Here is a 21,268-nt window from a genome sequence, read left to right as displayed (position 1 = left end):
AATCTCTCTAAACCAATATAACAAATTTTGGATCCAACATAAAATAAAAAAATAAATATATACAAAAAACAATAAAGATGAAGATATTAAAATAGGATCAAGATATTTTACAAAGAATTTAATCTTACATGATAAAGATCCCTAATTCCTCTCAAGGGAAGTCGGAGTGGAGGGGCGTTTTGACTAGTAACCAAGGAGACGCATTATTACCTCATAACCAAGACTCACTGGATTTCACCCAATTGTAGTTTAGTATTAATTTTCTGGTTCAGTTCCGTCAGATGAAAACAAATGGATGATAGTAATTGGGAACCAGGAAATTAGTTACTATCATACTGGAGTGAGGTGGGCTGTGAAGAGGGGAGAGGGAGGGGAAGAGAGGAGAAAGTGGGAGGAGGGGGAAGAGGGGGGAAGAGAGGGAAAAGAGGGAGAAGAGAGGAAAAAGGAGGGGGAAGAGAGGAAAAAGGAGGGGGAAGAGGAGAAAAAGGAGGGGGAAGGGAGGGGGTGACATGATACTCAAAGTATGTTCTAAGATGCTGGAAAAACTCTTAAGAGGATTTCGCTCTCTTACACTGAGATTATTTTTGCTCTCTCTCTCTCTCTCTCTCTCTCTCTCTCTCTCTCTCACACACACACACACACACACACACACACACACACACACACACACACACATTTTCTAACTTCACATGTTTTGCAAACCTGAATAACATGTTTACTTCTGCTATGTTTATACTTTTGAAAGGGTGAACGAAATGTGAAATATTCTCAAAACAAACACACACACACACACACACACACACACACACACACACACACTAAACACAAGAGAAAGGAAACAAAGGGACAGATTGACGGACAGAGAGAGAGAGAGAGAGAGAAAGGAAGACAGAGAGAGAGAGACAACTCGGTGTAAAATGCGCGTGGCCATGAGAGCGAGAGAGTGAGACAGGGAGGGGAAGCTACACACAAAGCGAGGCAGAGAAAAGCAGAGGGAAGAAAAGCGGAACAGAAAAACACAGCAAGAAACAAAGAGATTGAAAGGGAGAGAGAGTAAGAAGCAGTGAGAGAGAAGGCGAGACGCAGACAGAAGACTAAGAAGCACGGAGATAGAAAGCTAGACAGAGAGAGAGATAGCACGAGTGACAAAACCCAGGCATGAATCGGTCCAGTCTATCCACTTTAAGACCCAGCCTTGGTGTAGGGCGCGTCCATACCAGGCAGAAGAAAGCACACCAAGACGGAAGTAGCCATAACACCATCTTCTTCTTGGTGTTGGTGTTGTTGTGGCCACGTGAACCCAGTGGACTGCAGGCTGAATTCTACTGCCTCTCTCCTGCAGTCCACCATGGTACTTTCAGGGGATAGGGAGGCAGTTAGAGGGGGTTTATATGGCTAGGTAGTTGAGCTGTCCGGTTATATGTGTGCCACCACATGAAGGCGGCCCTTTTACAGACTGTGGTGAACATAACAATGAGAAAACTTGTCGAGAAAAATCAAGAATAAAATCTCAATGTGTGTGTGTGTGTGTGTGTGTGTGTGTGTGTGTGTGTGTGTGTGTGTGTGTGTGTGTGTGTGTGTGTGTGTGTGTGTGTGTGTGTGTGTGTGTGTGTGTGTGTGTGTGTTTCGTATGCATCACAAGCATACACAACACAGCGAGGGAGATAACACCGAAGAGCATGCTATATTAACACCAGAAAGGCGGGGTGTGTATGAAGCAGCCTGGTCTCCCATGCATAACAGGGTGACTCACTCCTTCACTCTCTCGTATCTTCTCTTGTCTCTTCTCTCCTCTCCTCTTCTCGTATCTTGTCTCTTCTTTCCTCTCTTCTCCTCTCCTTTTCTCTCCCCCGTTTTCTCCTCCCCTCCTTCCTTTCAACTCCTTTCCTCTCGTCTCGTCCTTTCTCTTACATTATGTGACACACTCATATCTAATTTTCTCCTTTCTCCTCACCTCCCTTCTATTATCTCTTCCTCTCTCCTCTCCTCTCCTCCCCCCTCCTCTCCTCTCCTCTCCTCTCTTCTCCTCTCCTCTCCTCCCCCCTCCTCTCCTCTCCTCCACAGTAATACGACACACTCCTCCCGTCTCACCTGTCTCCTCACCTGGGCGATGTAATTAGGGTCCTGCCACACCTGATGAGGATGCTCAGTCATGCTGTACGGCTTCTCGTACACGGGAGTTACATTTGCCACCTACATCTATCTATCTATCTATCTATATCTATCTATCTCTGTCTGACTGTACGAATGTTCGTCTATCTATCTATCTGTATGTATGTATGTTCGTCTATCTATCTATTTGTCTGTTTGTTTGTCTATGAAAGTCTATCTATCTATCTGTCTATCTATCAATCTCTCTGTCTTGTGTCTGTCTTTTTTTTATGTGCACGACTCTGGACATAAGTATAACAACCCGTTCCCTGAGGTGCAGCTGTCTTCTACGTACCATACACCTCCACATGTCACCACTTCGGCGCTAACACCCACCGTCCATACTGAACACATGCTAGGGCTATGTCATACAGGACTGGTGTTCTGGTATTAGCGGTGGTTATATATATATCCCTCTATCTATCTATCTATCTATCTGTCTATCAATAAGAAAGGGTGTCCACAAACGACCATCAAGCTGCCCCTTCTCCAACTCACTGCCTCTATCTCATCCTCAGTCTCCCCCTCCCTCTTCACCTCACTCACATACACTCTCCTAGTCAGTCTCTCATCCTCTCCACTTACACACAATGAATAAATCCAACTCTTTTCATTCTTATATAAACGAATCCTAATGGCAATGTGTATTTTATATTCTGCGTGCATTAAGTGAAACGAAAATCAATCTGTGTATCGAACTATGGCATCTGGCAAGAGAGAGAGAGAGAGAGAGAGAGAGAGAGAGAGACAGACAGACAGACAGACAGACAGACAGACATAGATTAATAGATTGGTAAATATATGAAGACAGACAGACAGATAAAAGCAGATAGACAGATCGATCGACAGACAGACAGACAGACACACCGATAGATAGACAGACATATGCACACAGACATGTAAAAAGATTCATTTCCATTATGCACTATCGGAAAAATACACTCTCGCTTTCTGCCATGACGCTAAAATAATAATAATAATAATAATAATAATAATAATAAAAATATGACAAATAATAATAATAATAAATAATAATAATAATAATAATAATAATAATAATAATAATAATAATAATAATAATAAAAGCGACCTTTTAAAGAACTTGATTTTTACTCCAGAGAAATTTCATGTCCCGTCAATTTACATATTATTTTATTTATATATTTACCATCATCTCTCTCTCTCTCTCTCTCTCTCTCTCTCTCTCTCTCTCTCTCTCTCTCTAAAATGCACGTTGATTAAAGAGAAAGAGAGTGTTCTGCAGGCCATACCCTTACTGTTCACTGTTCAGAGTTATGCATGGACACCCTCAGGGCAGAACAGTTCACTTGTTCTCCACCCTCTCTCTCTCTCTCTCCCTCTTCTATCTATCTATCTCCGTATCTCTCCCCTTCCTCCTTCAGGCTACACCAATACGCTGTTCATTTTAACTTGGTCCAGGTTTTCATCCTTCAGTGGCAGAAAAAGAGGAGTATTGCGGCTCTACATAGATTCCAATGCACTTCTTCGTGACTGGGAGAATATTCTTAGTGTTAATCTATGGCTCCAACTCAGCATGCAAAGCGCTATATTCGACCGACCCTATCCTTTCACTAAACGAGAGATGATAGGATAGGCAACGTAATTATTTCTTTACCCTTGTTCATCCTGTCTATACCTATTCAAGTTCCGTCAGATGATAATAATAATAATAATAATAATAATGAGTAGTAGTAGTAGTAATAATAATAATAATGATAACGGTGATGATGATGATGATGATGATACTACTACTACTACTACAATAAATAATAATAATAATAATAATAATAATAATAAAATAGTCTCTCCTCTCACTTACTGTATATGTGAATTCAACCATCACAGTCCCGCACCAACATTTAATATTGTCAGAGAGGAGGAGGAGGAGGAGAAGGAGGAGAAGGAAGAGGAAGAGGAGGAGGAGGAGGAGGAGGAGGAGGAGGAGGAGGAGGAAGAGGAGGTGGAGGAGGAAGAGGAGGTGGAGGAGGTGTATGGAAGCTGACAGTGGATGCAGGAATTCCACTTTACCTGTCAAACATTTCCCCCTCACCTGAGTTGGCCCAGGGGCACCTCAGAATGAAATGGAGAGAGAGAGAGAGAGAGAGAGAGAGAGAGACGAGGTAACTGCTTCTCGAGGCTGACTTGAAGTTATTCCTTGCAGAGTTGTGATAAGATATACTTGCTTCTCCTTGAATAGACTATACTACCTTAACCATGACCTGACCTGACCTGACCTGACCTGACCTGACCTAAGCTGACCTTACCTGACCTGACCTGACCTGACCCAGATCCTTTGCCTTGTTAGTGCTAAGTTCTTTATGGATTTTGAGTTATATTCTGTTGCCTTTTCCTCAGACGCGATATTTTAACTGAAATATAAAAAAGCACGCACTACTCGCTCCCATATACCTGACGTCACGCGCCGCAGGTAAAAAAAAAGTACAGGGAAAGGGAATAATTTAGTTAGCCTTATCCTCAGCATCCAGGGCTAGTTAAATAAATGCTTTACGTGTTAATTTAGTGGAGAAAAACTGCTCTACTGCCTTTTAACTCGATTTCACGCTTGGATGAATAAATACTGAGAGAGAGAGAGAGAGAGAGAGAGAGAGAGAGAGAATTTTTTTTTTATAAACGAGGAGCTTATTCAACGACAATTTTTGCTTTTTAAATGCTATATCAAACGGGTCAACGTCTCAACCGCCACGAACAATTATGACAATATAGATGATTTAATTTCTGAAAGGGTAGCCACAAACAAATCTTCTCCATGTCATCCTTTCTGCCATCAGGGTGCCCTATCTCCAACTCACAAAACCCTCTCTCTCATATGCCCCTCCAATCCATCCCTCGATCCTCGGTCTCCTCCTCCCCCCATCCACCTCCACCTCACTCAACACACTCTCCTAGTCAGTCTCTACTTCTCCATCCTCCACACGGAAAAACAAACACTAAGAAAATTGTCCTCAGGCGGTGGAGTTAATAAATGAGCTTTCAGTGGTGTCGCAGGCTCCCCCATGCCGTGAAATATCTCCGGCGTCCTGTGCAATTTGTTGTGCTTGCTGTTGAAGGTGCAACGATGCAACACCACCACCACAACCACCACCACCAGTACTACCACCACTACTGCCACCACCACCATCACTACCGCCACCACCATTACAACAGCAAAAAACACCTTCACTACCATCACCACCACCACCACCACTACTACCACCATCATTACACTACTCCACCGCCCACCCACCACCACCATCACCACCACCACTACCACCATCACCACACTACCACCATCACCGCACTACCTCCACCGCCCACCCACCACCACCACCACCATCATCACCACCACTACCACCATCATTACACTACTCCACCGCCCACCCACCACCACCATCACCACCACCACCACTACCACCATCATCACACTACCTCCACCGCCCACCCACCACCACCACTACCACCATCACCACACTACCTCCACCGCCAACCCACCACCACCACTACCACCATCACCACACTGCCTCCACCGCCAACCCACCACCACCACTACCACCATCACCACACTACCTCCACCGCCCACCCACCGCCACCACCATCACATCCATCCACGTCGATTCCAATGTACAGTCGCAGAATTAAGTACTGTCTGAGTTTTGTTGGATGATTATTGAAAATGAGCGATACGTAACTCAAGCCTTCAGTGTTCTAATGTGTGTGTCAGATGGTTTCGACCCTTCCCCGATGTCTTCACTAAAATATGGGAAGATAATTAATTTCATGACTTTGGTACATTGAGAGAACTGCGCTAAATTCATGGCTCTCTCAAAGCTGTGGATTTTTAAGCGCACTGCATATTAGAGGAAAGTTTTACCTGACTACGTACAGGTCTTCGGCAATATTTTCGCGTATTACACACACACACACACACACACACACACACACACACACACACACACACACACAAAGCCTACATTTACAACCTATAAACCGTGGACCCTCAACGCAAACTTCATCATTTAGCCGTAAAAGAAATATTCAAGATTGTAAAACAGTCCTAACTCTACCGTCCTATACAATCGTCATCACACACTGCAACAAACACACAACGCAATCGAGAAAGATAAGTTTATGACACGTTTAAATTTAACTCTAATTTTCACAGTTATCAGTAAATTTTAACCCCTAAGATAACACCTTAATCTTCTAAGACAATTCGGTCATCTACTATCCTCTTTTTACTCTAACTTGGCTGAAAATGACCCTCCCTTGAATGCTGAGTTGTAAGAATATATTGCCACTAGAATATGATGCTAGTCACGAAGACATGCTATGGAAAGGATGCAAAGCTATAGTATTGTCACTTTGTGTCACTGAGCTACGTGAAATATACTGCAAAAGAACGAAAATTAGGGTCAAGTTAGTGTAAAAGAATAATAATACTGTCAGTTCAATCATTTGTTACTAGTATGTCAACCCGCCTTCCTTCTACAATTTCTAAGTCAACCTAATCATCTACTACTAAATCAACCTGATCATCTGTTACAAGTTCTATAAACAGAATATCTATAAATTAATCGATCTATGCCTGTCTATCTGTCTACCTAGCTTCTGTCTATCTCTATCTGTTTGTCTGTCTACCTAGCTATGTCTGTCTACCTAGAAAACATCATAACTAACCTGATTCCCCGCCACTCTCCCGTAACACATCCCAGCACGACACAAACTATGTAAACACTGCCCCGGGGAGGCAAGGATGACGGCGATCTCACCAGCATCCACGCGAGCAAAACCCCAAGATTCAAAGCCCAATTAGAGACACAACCCTACCCATATCTTCGTCCATTTTGGCGGCTTTATGGCAGGCTTTTCTCACCACACACCTGCCCAAAACATGTGATCGTCAAGAAGAAACAATGCACAGGGGATAAGGTCCAAGTGTCTATTAGTACAGCAAGGCGAACACGGTGCTTCGTTTCCTCTCGTGGCTCAGATGATTCGAGCAAGCGTGGCCCAGCTCCCCAAGCGCGTACGAAACCGCTGCGTTCCTCAGCTTCTTCCTCCACTCAAACTAAGCTCTTCAGTCCAACAACATTCTTATTTTAATCAATTCAACACCAGGTGATTTTATTCAACCTGGGAGAGGCCTCAACTAATGAAGGGGTTATTCAGTGCTTTTTCTTACCCCTTCAGGTCAAAATGTCGTTCCTACGCTCAATATGAGACTGTAAATAACTAAAGCATACTGGTCTCGGAGTGATGGAATTTATTTAATTAGGATCCGGTATGTTGCTATTTTAATGGTACTGTATGCAATTAATCGACATGCAGTAACAAAAAATAAGCCAACAAATAAAGAAATAAATCGGACGCCATCGTATAAACTTTACTAACTTGGCATTAATGGATTCAGCCCCCTAAAAACTCACGCCGTATCGATTTTCGTTGCTCAACAGGGAAAATAAAAGCTTGACAATTTAATCCATTAGCTGCAGGGCACAAGATTTCAGTTTTTTTTTTTTTTTTTTTTTGGCTGGTTTACCTGCGTTGAATAAGTCTGTCTGACGTTAGCCGGAGTAAAAATCTATCTATCCATCTATCTATCTATCTATCTATCTATTGCCAGTCGCCTTAATCCCATAAGGGGTGGCCACAAAGAAATCGCCTCCATGTCTCTCTATTCCCTGCCATTTTACTGCCCTCACCCAACTTACACCTCTCTCTCTCTCTCTCTCTCTCTCTCTCTCTCTCTCTCATATACCTCTCCACTCTACCCCTCCATCACATCCCCGATCAAATACAACTCCCTATTTCGCAAGCACAGAATTACACCTGAGCTTTCTGACATTTTCCAGAGTTCTGCCAACCTTTAGAGAGCTCCCCCACCTTCACCTACTGTCTGACGTGATGCAGGAAGGTGGTGTAATGGCCTCTGTATCTGTCACTTTCACCTGTTTTCGAATTACAGTCTGAGGTTTGGAAATATCATCATCATCATCATCATCATCATCACCACCATTATTATTATCGCCATTATCATCACTTCCAACCCCACCGTCGTCATCATCATCATCATCATCATTATTATCATCATCATTATCATCATCGCTTCCAACCCCACTACCACCACCACCACCACCACCACCACCATCATCATCATCATCATCATCATCATCATCATCATCATCACCCAGACCTCTTTACCCACCTAAGGACACTGATAAACTGGACGGCACAACATCCCTGTCACTTTCCTATCCCCAGAAAGGAAGATGTTTGACTGCAGAAGAGTATATCCTTACTCAAATATACCTCTCTCTCTCTCTCTCTCTCTCTCTCTCTCATTAAATATCAATACCACCTAATACACATCCTTGCAAAATATACTTCTCTCTCTCTCTCTCTCTCTCTCTCCAATCTAACCCCAACTCAAAATAAATAAATAAATAAATAAATAGCTAAATCTCTTCATCTAGTAAACCTAAGCTGAATGAAATCGTCTTGAGCAATAAGATGGAAGTAAAGGAAGGCAAGATTGTGGTAAAGGAGGACGTCTTGGGAATGGAAGGGTTAACAGCCGGCCTGCGCTTTACACCTGAGGATGCATCAAAGACTGGCCAGGTGAGTGTAATTAGAAGGTGTGCTAAGGCGAGGTGGGGGAGATGAAGATGGGGAGAGGAGAGGGGAAGATGAGGGGAAGGTTGGGGGAAAGAGAGAAGGAGAGGTAGGTGGAAAAAGGGAGGGGGAGAAAGGGATGGAAGGGGAGAAGGAAGGGGACAAGATGAGAGAAGTGGGGAGGGAGAGGGAGAGATGAGGATGGGGAGGGAAAGTGGGGTGGGATGGAGTGAAGGTAGGAGCAGGATGGGAAGGGGGAGAGGGAGAAGGGAGAGAAGAGATGGGAAGGGGGAGAGGGAGAAGGGAGAGAAGAGAGAAGAGATGGGAAGGGGGAGAGGGAGAAGGGAGAGAAGAGAGAAGACAAAGCAGGAGGAAGAAAAAGAGTGAGGGAGTGAATCAAGAAAGGGGAAGGTAGGAGGAAGGAAGAGAGGAAGGAGAGAGGATGAGAGGATGAAAGGTGGAGAGAAGGGAAAGGGAGGAATGAAGATAGGGAGAGGAGAGGGAACAGGGGAGATAAGAGGAGGGAAGAGAGGGGAGGGAAAAAGGAAGGTAAGAGGAAGGAAGTGGAGGAGGGAGGGAGTCAGGAGCCACTCACACGGTCAGTCCCTCCTCTCAGCAGGTGTATTAAGGGACGAAAGAGGAAGATTTGGGAAAAGAGGAAGACAACACGATGCTCTTAGGTCACCGCTAAACATGCTTGAAGCGTTTGATCAAGGTGAAACGAAACACAGGAATGAAACGAGGCAAGATGATGAAACGGAGCATGGGGTTGAGACAGCACTCCAATAATAATAATAATAATAATAATAATAGTAATAATAATAATAAGAGAGTCAGTTTCAACACCCACGACTGAGGACGTCCTGAAGCCTTTAAGATGCAGTGATAAATAGCCCTTTGGCTATGTAAAATGAAAAATTATAATTAGGCTGGATCACTGAGTTCATTTAACAAGAACATTTCCACCCACTTCCCAGCATCCACTCCATTAATTTTCCATACTTCCACCCCTCTTCCTACTCCACAGCATCCTCCCCACAACTACACATTACTCACTCATGAAAGATAATTTTTTTTTTTTTTTCCACTCTGTAACACACACTCCTCTCTTCTAATTCTGTTTTCTCTCTCTCTCTCTGCTCCCGTCTCTCTGGTAATCATTCCCTCCTTCCTTCTTCCCCCACTCCTCTTTCATTTCCCACTCTCACCCACTCCCTCTACCACTCTCCACTCACTCCCACCCACTCCCTCTCTCACTCTCTCCCACTACCACACACTGCACCACACAGCGTCCATGCATAAACCAGGCTATCACAACCACAAAGACTCCATCACGGCCGCCTTCTGTTTGTTTACTCCGGCTGACCCAACACACAAACGCGGCTCTCGGTCTGGGATGAAATACAAACCGGGATCCAGGCGAGGGAAATACAAATACTGTAATATGACGTAACTGAGGTCTCTGGGTCCATTTATATCTGGGTTAAATACAAAATGGGATACAGCAAGGGGAACTACTGTAACACTGTGTATTTCTGATCTGTAGTTTGTTTATATCTTCTAGAATTCATAGAAACTGGAATACAGCAAAGAGAAGTACTGTAGCCTGGGTCTGTAGATTTATTTACCCCTTCTGGAATACACAAGAGCAATTAAATTAAATTAGAGAGCGGGTATTACGGGATACAAATGAAAAGTTAAATGAATAATAGATTTTGAGACTTAATATTGAGGGAAATGAAAGAAAACTGATGTAAAGAGTGACACTTACGGGGACCTAAAGAAAAGTGAAATGAATAATAGATTTAAAGACTGAATATTGGGGGAAACTAAAGAAAAGTTATTTAAAGCGTTGCATTTAAGGGATACTAAAGACGATGAAAATGTTTTAAAGATTTGTCATTGAGGGACTCTTAAAAAAAAGGCCATTTAAAGTGTTATTTAAGGGAAACTAAAGAAAAATTAAATAAAGACAGTGACCATACCGTTTTTACACTTGGCCTAAATTTGCCATCTGTCCATCTCGAAAGCTGAGTTGCAAAAACAGATTAACACTCGAGTATGATGCTAGTCACGAAGAAGTGCTATGAGAAGGATGTGAAATAAGCTATAAAAAAAAGGACTGAAATCATGGCCAGGTTAAGGTGAAAGAACTATAACAGAGCTGGTTAATGTATCACTGTTGACCTCTGCACTGCGTCTGTTTGTCTTTTCAGGGGAGGGGCAACAGTTTAAGGTCAACGGTGGAGTCGAGGGTAAACAGGGATCTTTGTCAGGTCAGAGCAAACACGGTAATAGCCTTAGTTAAGAGGCAGGAATGCGTCTCCTTGGTTACTAGTCAAAACAACCCTCCAGTCTGACTACACCTGGCCATCAACTGAGCTGGAAGGGGTTAGGGATCTTTGCCAGGTTCAAGTAAACGAGGTATAGCTCTCTCTCCCCCCCCCCACCAGGTGTTGGGCAGGTAGGGGGAGAGGTCAAGGTGGGTCAAGTGAAGCGAGAGATGTCAACAAATTAAGGTAGCGTCCTCACGTTTCCATGGCAACGAACATAACAGGTACTGGGAATTTTTTTCGGCGTTTCTCATCTCCTGTGTGTGTGTGTGTGTGTGTGTGTGTGTGTGTGTGTGTGTGAGAGAGAGAGAGAGAGAGAGAGAGAGAGAGAGAGAGAGAGAGAGAGAGAGAGAGAACTATCCAATGTATCTTCTTAGTAGACGAGATAAAAACTGCTCACTATGTCATCTTTTCCTGTCATCCTATTTACCCCCTGGGGAGTCTCCTGTTTCCCTTGACAGATTCTGGACTGATTTCTTCCTTTTCCTTGTGACTTGACACTTTCCCTTTCTACTCAGGCTTTTCCTTTTCCTTTTTATTTATTTATTTATTTATGGGCGCCTTCATGTGGTGGCACCGATACAGCTGGGTGGTGGAGCTGCCCGGTTATACACACGTCCCTCAACTCCCTCCCATTCCCGCCAAAAGAGGACTGGTGGACTGCAGGAGATGGACACCTTCAGCCTGTAGTCCACCGGGTTCACGTTTCTGATACGCATGGAATATAAACAAGAGCGACATTATATATAACTCATTCGCTACGTAAATCTTTCGTCAGCTGAATAAAATCGTCTGGGCGTAACGAAAATATGAGCCAAGAACGGTAACAAGAAAGGATACATGAAAGACGCAATCACCCTCACGAACTTGATTATACTGCTTGTGATTATATGCAAAACAAACTCTGTGCTTTATTTAACTATTAAAATGAGTAAATTAGTCTGTCGTATGTTAGAATAAAGCAAAAAAAAAAAAATCTAATCTCTGGTGATAATTTTAAAGTTAGAAAGATGCACAAAATTCTCTCTTCTCGAGTAATGATTTTAAAGTTAGAAAGAATCACACAAAATTTTCTAATTCTAATTCTCTACTGCCACGTGATATTTTCAAACACTTTAGGTGCCCTCCTTTTCCTCGAATCATAGTAAAATCGTCTTGAATTAGGGGAAAATCGTCTGACGTTACAGGGAATAAAGGGAAACTTAGGTATTTCGCTGCCAATGGGTTAGGTGTTGCCGCCCTCTTCTCTCCCTCTCTGCGTCTCCTCCCTCCACTTTAACTCGACCCCTGCCAGGCGAGAAAGATTAAGAAGCAGAAGAGGGCGACAAGGATATCTGTACTCTCCCCACGGCCCCAACTCCCCCACCCTCACCTCCCCTACTCCTCCCCACCCCACGTCTCCCCCACCCTCGTCTCCTCTGTCCTCACTTCCCACGCCCCAACCCGACCTCCCTCGTCCCCACTCCTTCAGCCGTCCCTTACCTCCGTCTCCCCAGTTCTCCCATGCCCTCCTCCACCCCATCTCCCCCACCCCATTTCCCCCGCCCTGACCTCCCTCATCCGCCCCAAGCTTCTCTCACTCCCAAATCCTTTAATCAGAGACCTTATCTATGTTAACTGCTTCATATCTTCACGTCACTTAAAAAAGACTTTCGATACTGGTAGGCAAAGAGTTGGTAAAAGACTTCAACATTAATTCCATCTGTCTCCCTGGAACCTATACGCTTATCCGTTCGCAGTTACAATATATTTAAAAGGCACAGAGATAAATATGGAAACTATACATCCTTAAACTTCTTGCCTCGTCACTAACTTTGCTCTTGTAAGGACGAATTTAGCATTTTCTGAGCTCGTCATTTTGGGGGGATAACAATGAAAAAAAAAATCCGTATGGTTACAGAAGGAGGTGTATCTCTGTAATGTCTATGAATCTGATGTTCTCTGTTTTTCTCTACTTAGCAAGGAGAAATGGAGCATACTTTGACAACAGGCTAACCAGGTGAGACTTAAAACTTACACACACACAAACACCTATCAATCTATCCATCCATCCAGCCAGCCAGCCAGCCAGCCATCTATCTATCCATCCACCCATCTATCCATCTATCTACCTGTCTATTATACTAGCATATTCACCCATTACTTCAATTACCTTAGGGTTGACGTGGTATATCCCCCGGTGGAACCACATGGTCGGGGGACACTTGCAGGCTAGGCACCCTATCGTACAGGCTGCTCCCTAGGGCACATCAGGAGCTAGGGTGAGTGTGATGGAGAGGAGAGGTCCGCAGGTGAGGTAAATGAGAAAGCAGGTGAAGGAGGAAGAGGAAGAGAGACGCCCAGGTAAGGTAAATAAGAGGACAGGTAAAGGAGAGGAGAAGAGGCGCCCAGGTAAGGTAATTAAGGTGGGTGAAGGGGAGACGAAGAGGTCCCCAGGTACGGCAAATAAAAGGGCAGGTGATAGAGAGAAAGAGGTCCCCAGGTGAGCCAGATGAATGAAAGAAGAGGAGCCCAGGTAAGGTAAATTAGAGAGTGGGTGAAGGTGAGAAGGAGGTGCCCAGGTAAGAGGCACTGGGGACGTCTTCAGGTAGCATGAGGCGGTGGGCGAGGTGTCATCTTGGCCACTGGGATGCACAAGAATCAAGCATTTTTCTCAACCTTGATATTTTCGTCTGCAAGGTCGTAGAAAATCCATGGTGATTTTTTTTCTTTTTCTTACGTCAGGGGAGTATTATAGTACACTGATGCACTTTTTCTCATTCCCGTATACCACAACTACATTTTTCTTTCTGTAGACACGCACTTCCCCTCTTAAGCTTGGAAAATTTATGCTCTACAAGTTTCACAATCACACTTCTCTTCCTGTTAGACTCGCACTTTTCTAATCAGCCTTAGTAATGTTTCTGGTTTCGACTTTTTATTTTGGTTGCGACTGATTATATTTACCTTAATGGCGAGTGAGTATCATGGCACACATAATACACTATAATACTTTCTTACTATATCAAAATCACATATAATTTTACCCCCACTTAACAGACGTCACATCAACCTTGTCATCTTGTACATAAACTTCATGATATTTATGAACTTACTTTCTATTTAATGTTAGATGAGTATTAGAGTGAATTAAAGTATTTTTCACCATATTACTGGTACATATATAACATTATTTTTCTGTTGAGGGAAACATCGTATTAATTTCGAATTTCAGGGACGTAGTCTGTATATATCTGTGTCTATTTTTTCTTATATTTAATGTCCACGTAGTTATTTCTTTACCTATCTATCTGTTTATTTATGTAGTTATTTATTTATTCTCCGATGCTAGTGGTAATTGCATATTATAAACTGATGCCCTGTTTCACCTTAAAACATTTACGGATGTTTTGATCGTAATTCTGATTCAAAAAAACACGTCTTATCCTCGCGTTTTTCCTAGGACGGAGGGATGCTTATATGTTTATCTATTTCTTTTTACCATCCACAGAGGTTAGAGTACATATCCTAACACACACACACACACACACACACACACACACACATACACACAATCAGGGCCTCACATACCGGAAGCCACCAATCACAGCCGTCCACCCATCCAACAAACGCGTCACACTACACACATGTTGCAAAGGAGGTGGGGGTGGGGGGGTAGGGGGGAAAGGTGCAATTGTGGTCGTTGCATACACCACATACCACACCTTCACTAATAAATAACAGTGAATAGTGGGCCATGCAAATTACAACCGCATTCCATCAGAAATAAGGGTGAAAGTCTGTCATCTACGTCTGTTTTAGTTACGTACATTCCAGCATTTGCTTTGGTCCTTAAACTCAGCTCTACTCGTTTCACTCTAACTTGGCCAAAAACCGCCACCTCTCCATCTTTTAAGAATATGATGCTGGTCACGAAGAAGTGCTATGGAAAGGATGTAGAGATGTAGTACTGTCTTCCTTAAACTCCGCTATACTCGATTCACTCTAACTTGGCCTAACACCGCCGTCTCTCCATCTTCAAGGCTGAGTTGTGAGAGTAAATTAACTTAAGAATATGATGCTAGTCACGAAGAAGTGCTATGGAATGGATGTAGAGATGTAGCACTGTCTTCTTCTGCCAATGGCCTACGTGAAATATACTATGTAAGGACGAAAATCAGAGCCAAGTATCAGTATATTGTCAGGTGATATAACTAGCCATTACGACCATTACGACCATCATCCACTCATCTGATGTAGCGCTACCTACTTCTTCCTTAGGTGGCTCTACACTGAAGGACAAGCCTAATTATTTCCGGTAACCCAGAAAATTTTTTACATCGTTGGGTGGTAACCATACAATCAAATAACGGGGTGATGTGGGGCCTGCAATGGTGCCCCTGTTAAATGGGTGGAGTAAAGCATATGAGGTGTCCATCCAAGAACCAAACCTTCACACACTTCCTTGTGCCTATGTAGCGAGGTCGAGATTACACTACTCCTCCTCCTCCTACCACCACCACTACTACTACTACTACTACTACTACCAAGGAACTCCTGAGGTCTAAGGATTAAAACCTATATCAATTAACCCTTACAACTCAGCTCTCAATCTTTTCCTTTAAGCTCGCCGTTGTCCTAACCACAAAGAAACGCAGAGAGCCAAGGGTAAAGGCGTCATTGGTGGTTCTAACATTTATCACATTTGCCACATTTTCCACATTCCCTCACAAACTGCAAGGCGAAATGACACGTAAATTATAAATGATGTATAATAAATAAATAAATAAGATAAATGTGTGTGTGTGTGTGTGTGTGTGTGTGTGTGTGTGTGTGTGTGTGTGTGTGTGTGTGTGTGTGTGTGTGTGTGTGTGTGTGTGTGTGGCGGGTATTGTATTCAATGAGTTATTGGGTTCCCTCAAACCATAACGGAGGGCAGACTGATAAATCCATAGAGGGATGTTTGCAATGTTTTGTGAAATGAGAGAAGTTACTCGTGTTTCGTCTCTCTCTCTCTCTCACCTCCTCCTCTTCTCCCCTTCCTCCTTTCCCTCTTTCTATCCTCCTCCTCCTTGTCCCTCTCCTTCACCTCTCTCCCTCCTCTTCCTTCCCTCCCCATCTCCTTCTCTCTCCCCCTCTTCCCCCTCCCTCTGCATCCCCTCCCCTTCCCCTCCCCGCTGCTTATTAATGTGGGGAGGGAGCATGCAATTAAATATTTTTGGTAACATTATATCCATCACGTCCAACAAAATCCCATATACTCTTTTCACTTTAACTTGGCCTAAAATTGTCACCCCTCCATCCTGAATGCTTAGGGAGTAAGAACAGAGTGACACTTGAATATGAGGCTAGTCACGAAGAAGTGCTATGAGAGAAAAGGATGTAAAGTGCCATTCTTTTCTCCTGCCACTGAGCTTTGTGAAATAGGCTGGAAAAAGGACGAAAATTTGAGCCAGGTAAAAGTGAAAAGAGTATACACCTAACCCTCGTTGTTGATGTTGATGTTGTTGTGGCCCCAGACTCATATGAAAAAGTGAACGCCGTGGACTACAGGCTTAAGGTCCGGTTCTATTGTCATCTTAACTGGAGGGACAGGGAAGTAGTTGAGGGACGTTTGTATAGCCAGGAAGTTGAGCCGCCCGGTTATATCAGTGCCATCACGTGAAGGCGTCCCTCTCCAGCATCCTCAGTAGCGTATGAGCACTGTGGTCAAGCGCCTCTGTGTGGTACTAGGGCGATACTGTTGATTACTGATGATGACTATGACGGTGATGATGATGATGATAGTGACGATAACTATGACGATGATGATGATGATGATAACAATACTAATAAAATAATAACAACAATGATAATAACAATATTATTAATCATCATCATCATCATCATCATCATAGTCCTCCTCCTCCTCCTCCTCCTCATCATCATCATCATCATAATCCCTGTTCCTGCTACCACTGCTAATGCTCCCAGGTACAGTACTTCCACACACATATATAAATTAGTTTAAGGGATTTTCGCGGATTTACATGAATTAATCCAACCACTAATACATGTTTCAAGGAAGGATTTATATACATATTTTGGAAAGTAATATTTTTTTAATGAGTAATATCTGAATGAAAATGAGAAATGTGGGGTAACTGCCATAATCTATCTGTCTATCTATCTATCTGTCTGTCTGTCTGTCTGTCTGTCTGTCTGCTCTCTCTCTCTCTCTCTGCATCTGTGTTCTGCATGCCTACCTACCTGTCTCCCTTTCTCAGCATACCTATCTCTCTCTCTCTCTCTCATTTCATTCATCGCTACACTAGGCTCTTTACTACACAACCAAAGCAATTTTCTTTATAACACAAACATTATTTACTCTACACTCTTTAATCACTTCACATTTTACACTACCAAAGAAAACGGATCCTTTAGGCCAGACGATCCTAAACTCCACAATTTCCTTTCGGGGGATAGGGAGGGAGTTGAGGGACGTTTGTATAACAGGGCAGTGGAGCCGCGCAACTCATACCAGTGCCACCACGTGAAGGCGCCCCTCTCTTGCACCTTTAATCACGTTAAGTTGCCTCTCTTGACAAACTTTTCCCGTAATCTTCCTGATGTCGTGTGTGTGTGTGTGTGTGTGTGTGTGTGTGTGTGTGTGTGTGTGTGTGTGTGTGTGTGTGTGTGTTACGTGCTTTCTTTCTAATTGCTTTCATGGATCTTTGGGCAGAAACTTCTCATTTAGATTAGCTGCTCGAAGTGAATTTCACACATGGCGTCTGAATAGGAGGCTGTCATCAAAAGGAGTGTGTGTGTGTGTGTGTGTGTGTGTGTGTGTGTGTGTGTGTGTGTGTGTGTGTGTGTGTGTGTGTGTGCTCTCTCTGACGTCTACACACTGATTCATACGTTCATATCACAGCACATGTCTGACACCATTCATTTATTACAAAAAGACACTCCATTTCTATACTTCCTTCACCTTAACTTGGCCAAGATTATCGTCCTTGTAGTACCTTATTTCACGTAGTTCAGTGGCAGAAAAATACAATACAGCCGTACATCCCTTCCACAGCACTTCTTCGTGACTAGCATCATAATCTAGTGTTAATCTAGTGTTACATCTCAGTATTCAAGATGGATAGATGTCAATTTTAGGCCAAGTTAAAGTGAAAAGAGTGAAGCTAAATCAGTGTTTTCTCCGCCATACTACACTCCATTCACCTTAACTTGTCCCAAAACTCTCATCTCGCTCTGAATGCTGGGTTGTAACAAGAGATTAACACCAACATGATGCTAGTCACGAAGAAGTGCTATGGACAGGATGTAGAGTCACTGTATTCTTATTCTGCCCTTATGGTACGGAAAGTAGGATGCAAAGGGACGGAAATCAGTGAGAAATTAGAGACGAAAAAAATATACCTGGTCTATGATTCCGTACAGAGGTAAGGTGGTGATGGGATGAGTGTGTCTGAAGTGTGATGATGATGATGATGGTGGATTAACTCACTTGCTCTTTCCTTGACCCCTCATACCTAACCTAACCTAACCTAACCCAACCTAACTCATCTTAACCTAACCCAACCTAAGTCCAAGAGAAATAGTGAGGTGGCAAGTTATGACGTAAAGAAAACGAGGATTAGTTTACTTTGTTGTTGTTGTTGTTGTATGACCTTGTTGGCTACAGTACACGTGTTTACCCAGGGCACGTGTGTGTGTGTGTGTGTGTGTGTGTGTGTGTGTGTGTGTGTGTGTGTGTGTGTGTGTGTGTGTGTGTGTGTGTGTGTGTGTGTGAGTGACGTCATTCGGGATACGGCAGGTGTGCAAGTGAGTCAGCAGGGGGGGAAGTGGAGTCAGGAGAAGTAGAAGCGTGCAGAGGGGAAAATGGAGGTGAGGAAAGTGGTGGAGAGATGGGGGAGACAGAGAAGCTGAGAGGGGAGGGAAGGGGAGAAGAGGGGAGAGACAGGAAGGCAGACGAGGAAGAAGAAACTGGAAGGGAGGAAACTGGAGAAGAGAGGGAAGGGAGGAAGGTAGGGAAGGGAGGGGGAAGTGTAACGAAGGGAAGGGAGGAAGAAAGGGAAGTGAGGAGGGAGAATTGGAGATGCTGGGAGGGAGAGAGAGAGAGAGAGAGAGAGAGAGAGAGAAACACAGATGAAGAGAGAGGTGGAGAAAAAAGAAAGAAGTGAAGCGCGATGGAGACGAGGTTGGAGGAGGAGGAGGAGGAGGAGGAGGAGCAAAGGGAGCAGTAGATAAGGTGCGGGTGGAGGGGGAAGGAGGGAAATGAAGGTCAGGGAGGGGAGGGATGGAGGGAGGGAAGAAGAGATAAGGATATAGAGGGGAAGGAAGGAAGGAAGGACAGAAGGAAGGAAGGAAGGAAGGAAGGGAAGATGAGGGTACGGAAGGGAGAGAAAGAGGTACTGAAGGCAGAAGAAGGGAGAAAATAAGCAGAGGTGAAGATGCAGGGGGAGGAGAAGCAGGGGGGAGATGGGGGAGGGGGGAGTGGAGTGGGGAGAAGGGTAGTACAGCTGTTACCATCCCCCCACTCCCTCCACTCCCCACCCCTCTTACCCCACACCTGAGACAAAATATACAGGAGAGGTAACCCAATCTCTTTTTTCTTGCTATCGAGGTCCTTTCATTACGATGGGGGAGGCTGATGGAGGGGGAACTCCTTCAAGTGGTGGCACAGACATACCCGGGTGGCTGCCCTATCATACGAACGTCCCTTAACACCCTCCCTGTCCCCCAAAAGGATGATGGTGGGCTGGTGGAGGTAGAGATCGATAATTTCAGCTTGCAGTCCAGTGGGTTCACGTTAAGATGGACCTGTGGCTACTACTACTACTACTACCGGAACTAGTCATTCACATTAACATATCATTTATCTATTTATTTATTTATTTTTGAGCACTAAGAACAACACGAGAGACACCTGAAATAGCGTGTACGGAACCGGAACTAATTAGGCTTTACCTGGCTGGCTAAAACACCTGGACTGAAGCGTTTTACAGCGATAGTGTCGACCCTAACGAAAAGTGCTACCTATCTATCTATCTACCGACCAAATTTATCTATCTACACGTCTATCTATCTATCTATCTATCCATTTATTTGCCAATCTCAATCTGTCAATCTTTCCACCCATCCATCGATCTATCTATCTTCCTATCTACCTACTGTAAGGTATGTCTATCTATCTATCTATTTACCCATTTATTTATCTATCTATTTACCTGTCTATCTATCAACCTATCAATCCTTCAACCAACCTACCTACCTACTAATTTACCCACATACCAGTCTACCTACTCACCGATCTATCTATTTATCTATCTATCTATCTATCTGGGTCTACCTGAGTACGGTTGCTTACCCACACCTGCGGGTCGTAATATCGATCGGAAACCTGGCCAACTTTATCACCATTCTCTCTCTCTCTCTCTCTCTCTCTCAAAACACAACAACGCTCTTTCATAATCTCATTGTCTTATCTGTCTATCTGTCTGTCTGTCTGTCCTCTCTCTGTCTCTCTCTCTGTCTCTCTCTCTCTCTCTCTCTCTCTCCCTGTCCTTGACCTTAAAAAATAGTTTGAAAAGAACCAAGAATCTTATCTAAAAAAGCATTACTATTGTCATTATATTTTATTATTATTATTATTATTATTATTATTATTACTATTATCATTATTATTATTATTATCATTATTATTATTATTATTATTATTATTATTACCAGTCACGAAATAATAGTACTGGTTAGCCTATTAATTTTTTTTTGACGACATAAACAGAGGAAGAAAAAACAAATTAAAAAAAAAATCCATTCACCATGAGAGAGAGAGAGAGAGAGAGAGAGAGTAGTACGTGGATAGTAGTAGTGATAGCTAGTTACTCTAAATATCTGCACTATCTTATTAACTATGTGAATATAGTGATACGTGAGTGAGAGAGTACCGCTGATAGCTGGGGGTATTAAAGTGGATGGATTACTCTCTCTCTCTCTCTCTCTCTCTCTCTCTCTCTCTCTCTCTCTCTCTCTCTCTCTCTCTCTCCATTGCCCTTCCGTAAAATGGTCCACGTTATTCACTCCTAACAATCTCTCTCTCTCTCTCTCTCTCTCTCTCTCTCTCTCTCTCCAGGATCTTCCCTCCTATGTCTCCTCTCCTTTCCATTTCTCTCTCTCTCTCT

The 21,268-nt window shown here is 43.4% G+C and overlaps 1 protein-coding gene across 1 annotated transcript in view; it reads right to left on the bottom strand.

The window, feature by feature from the left end:
- Epac (Exchange protein directly activated by cAMP) overlaps positions 1–21,268 on the bottom strand; it is a 158,165-nt gene that overhangs the window by 85,686 nt on the left and 51,211 nt on the right. Inside the window, exon 5 of the mRNA XM_080268781.1 lies at positions 10,969–10,975. Coding sequence (XP_080124907.1) covers positions 10,969–10,975 — 7 coding nt within the window. The remainder of the gene's footprint in view (positions 1–10,968; positions 10,976–21,268) is intronic.

Source organism: Coenobita brevimanus, chromosome 29 (genome assembly GCF_032717465.1).
Source record: "Coenobita brevimanus isolate Jiangsu-jjx chromosome 29, ASM3271746v2, whole genome shotgun sequence".
Lineage (NCBI taxonomy): Eukaryota > Metazoa > Arthropoda > Malacostraca > Decapoda > Coenobitidae > Coenobita > Coenobita brevimanus.
This window is presented reverse-complemented; position numbering and strand designations above follow the sequence as displayed.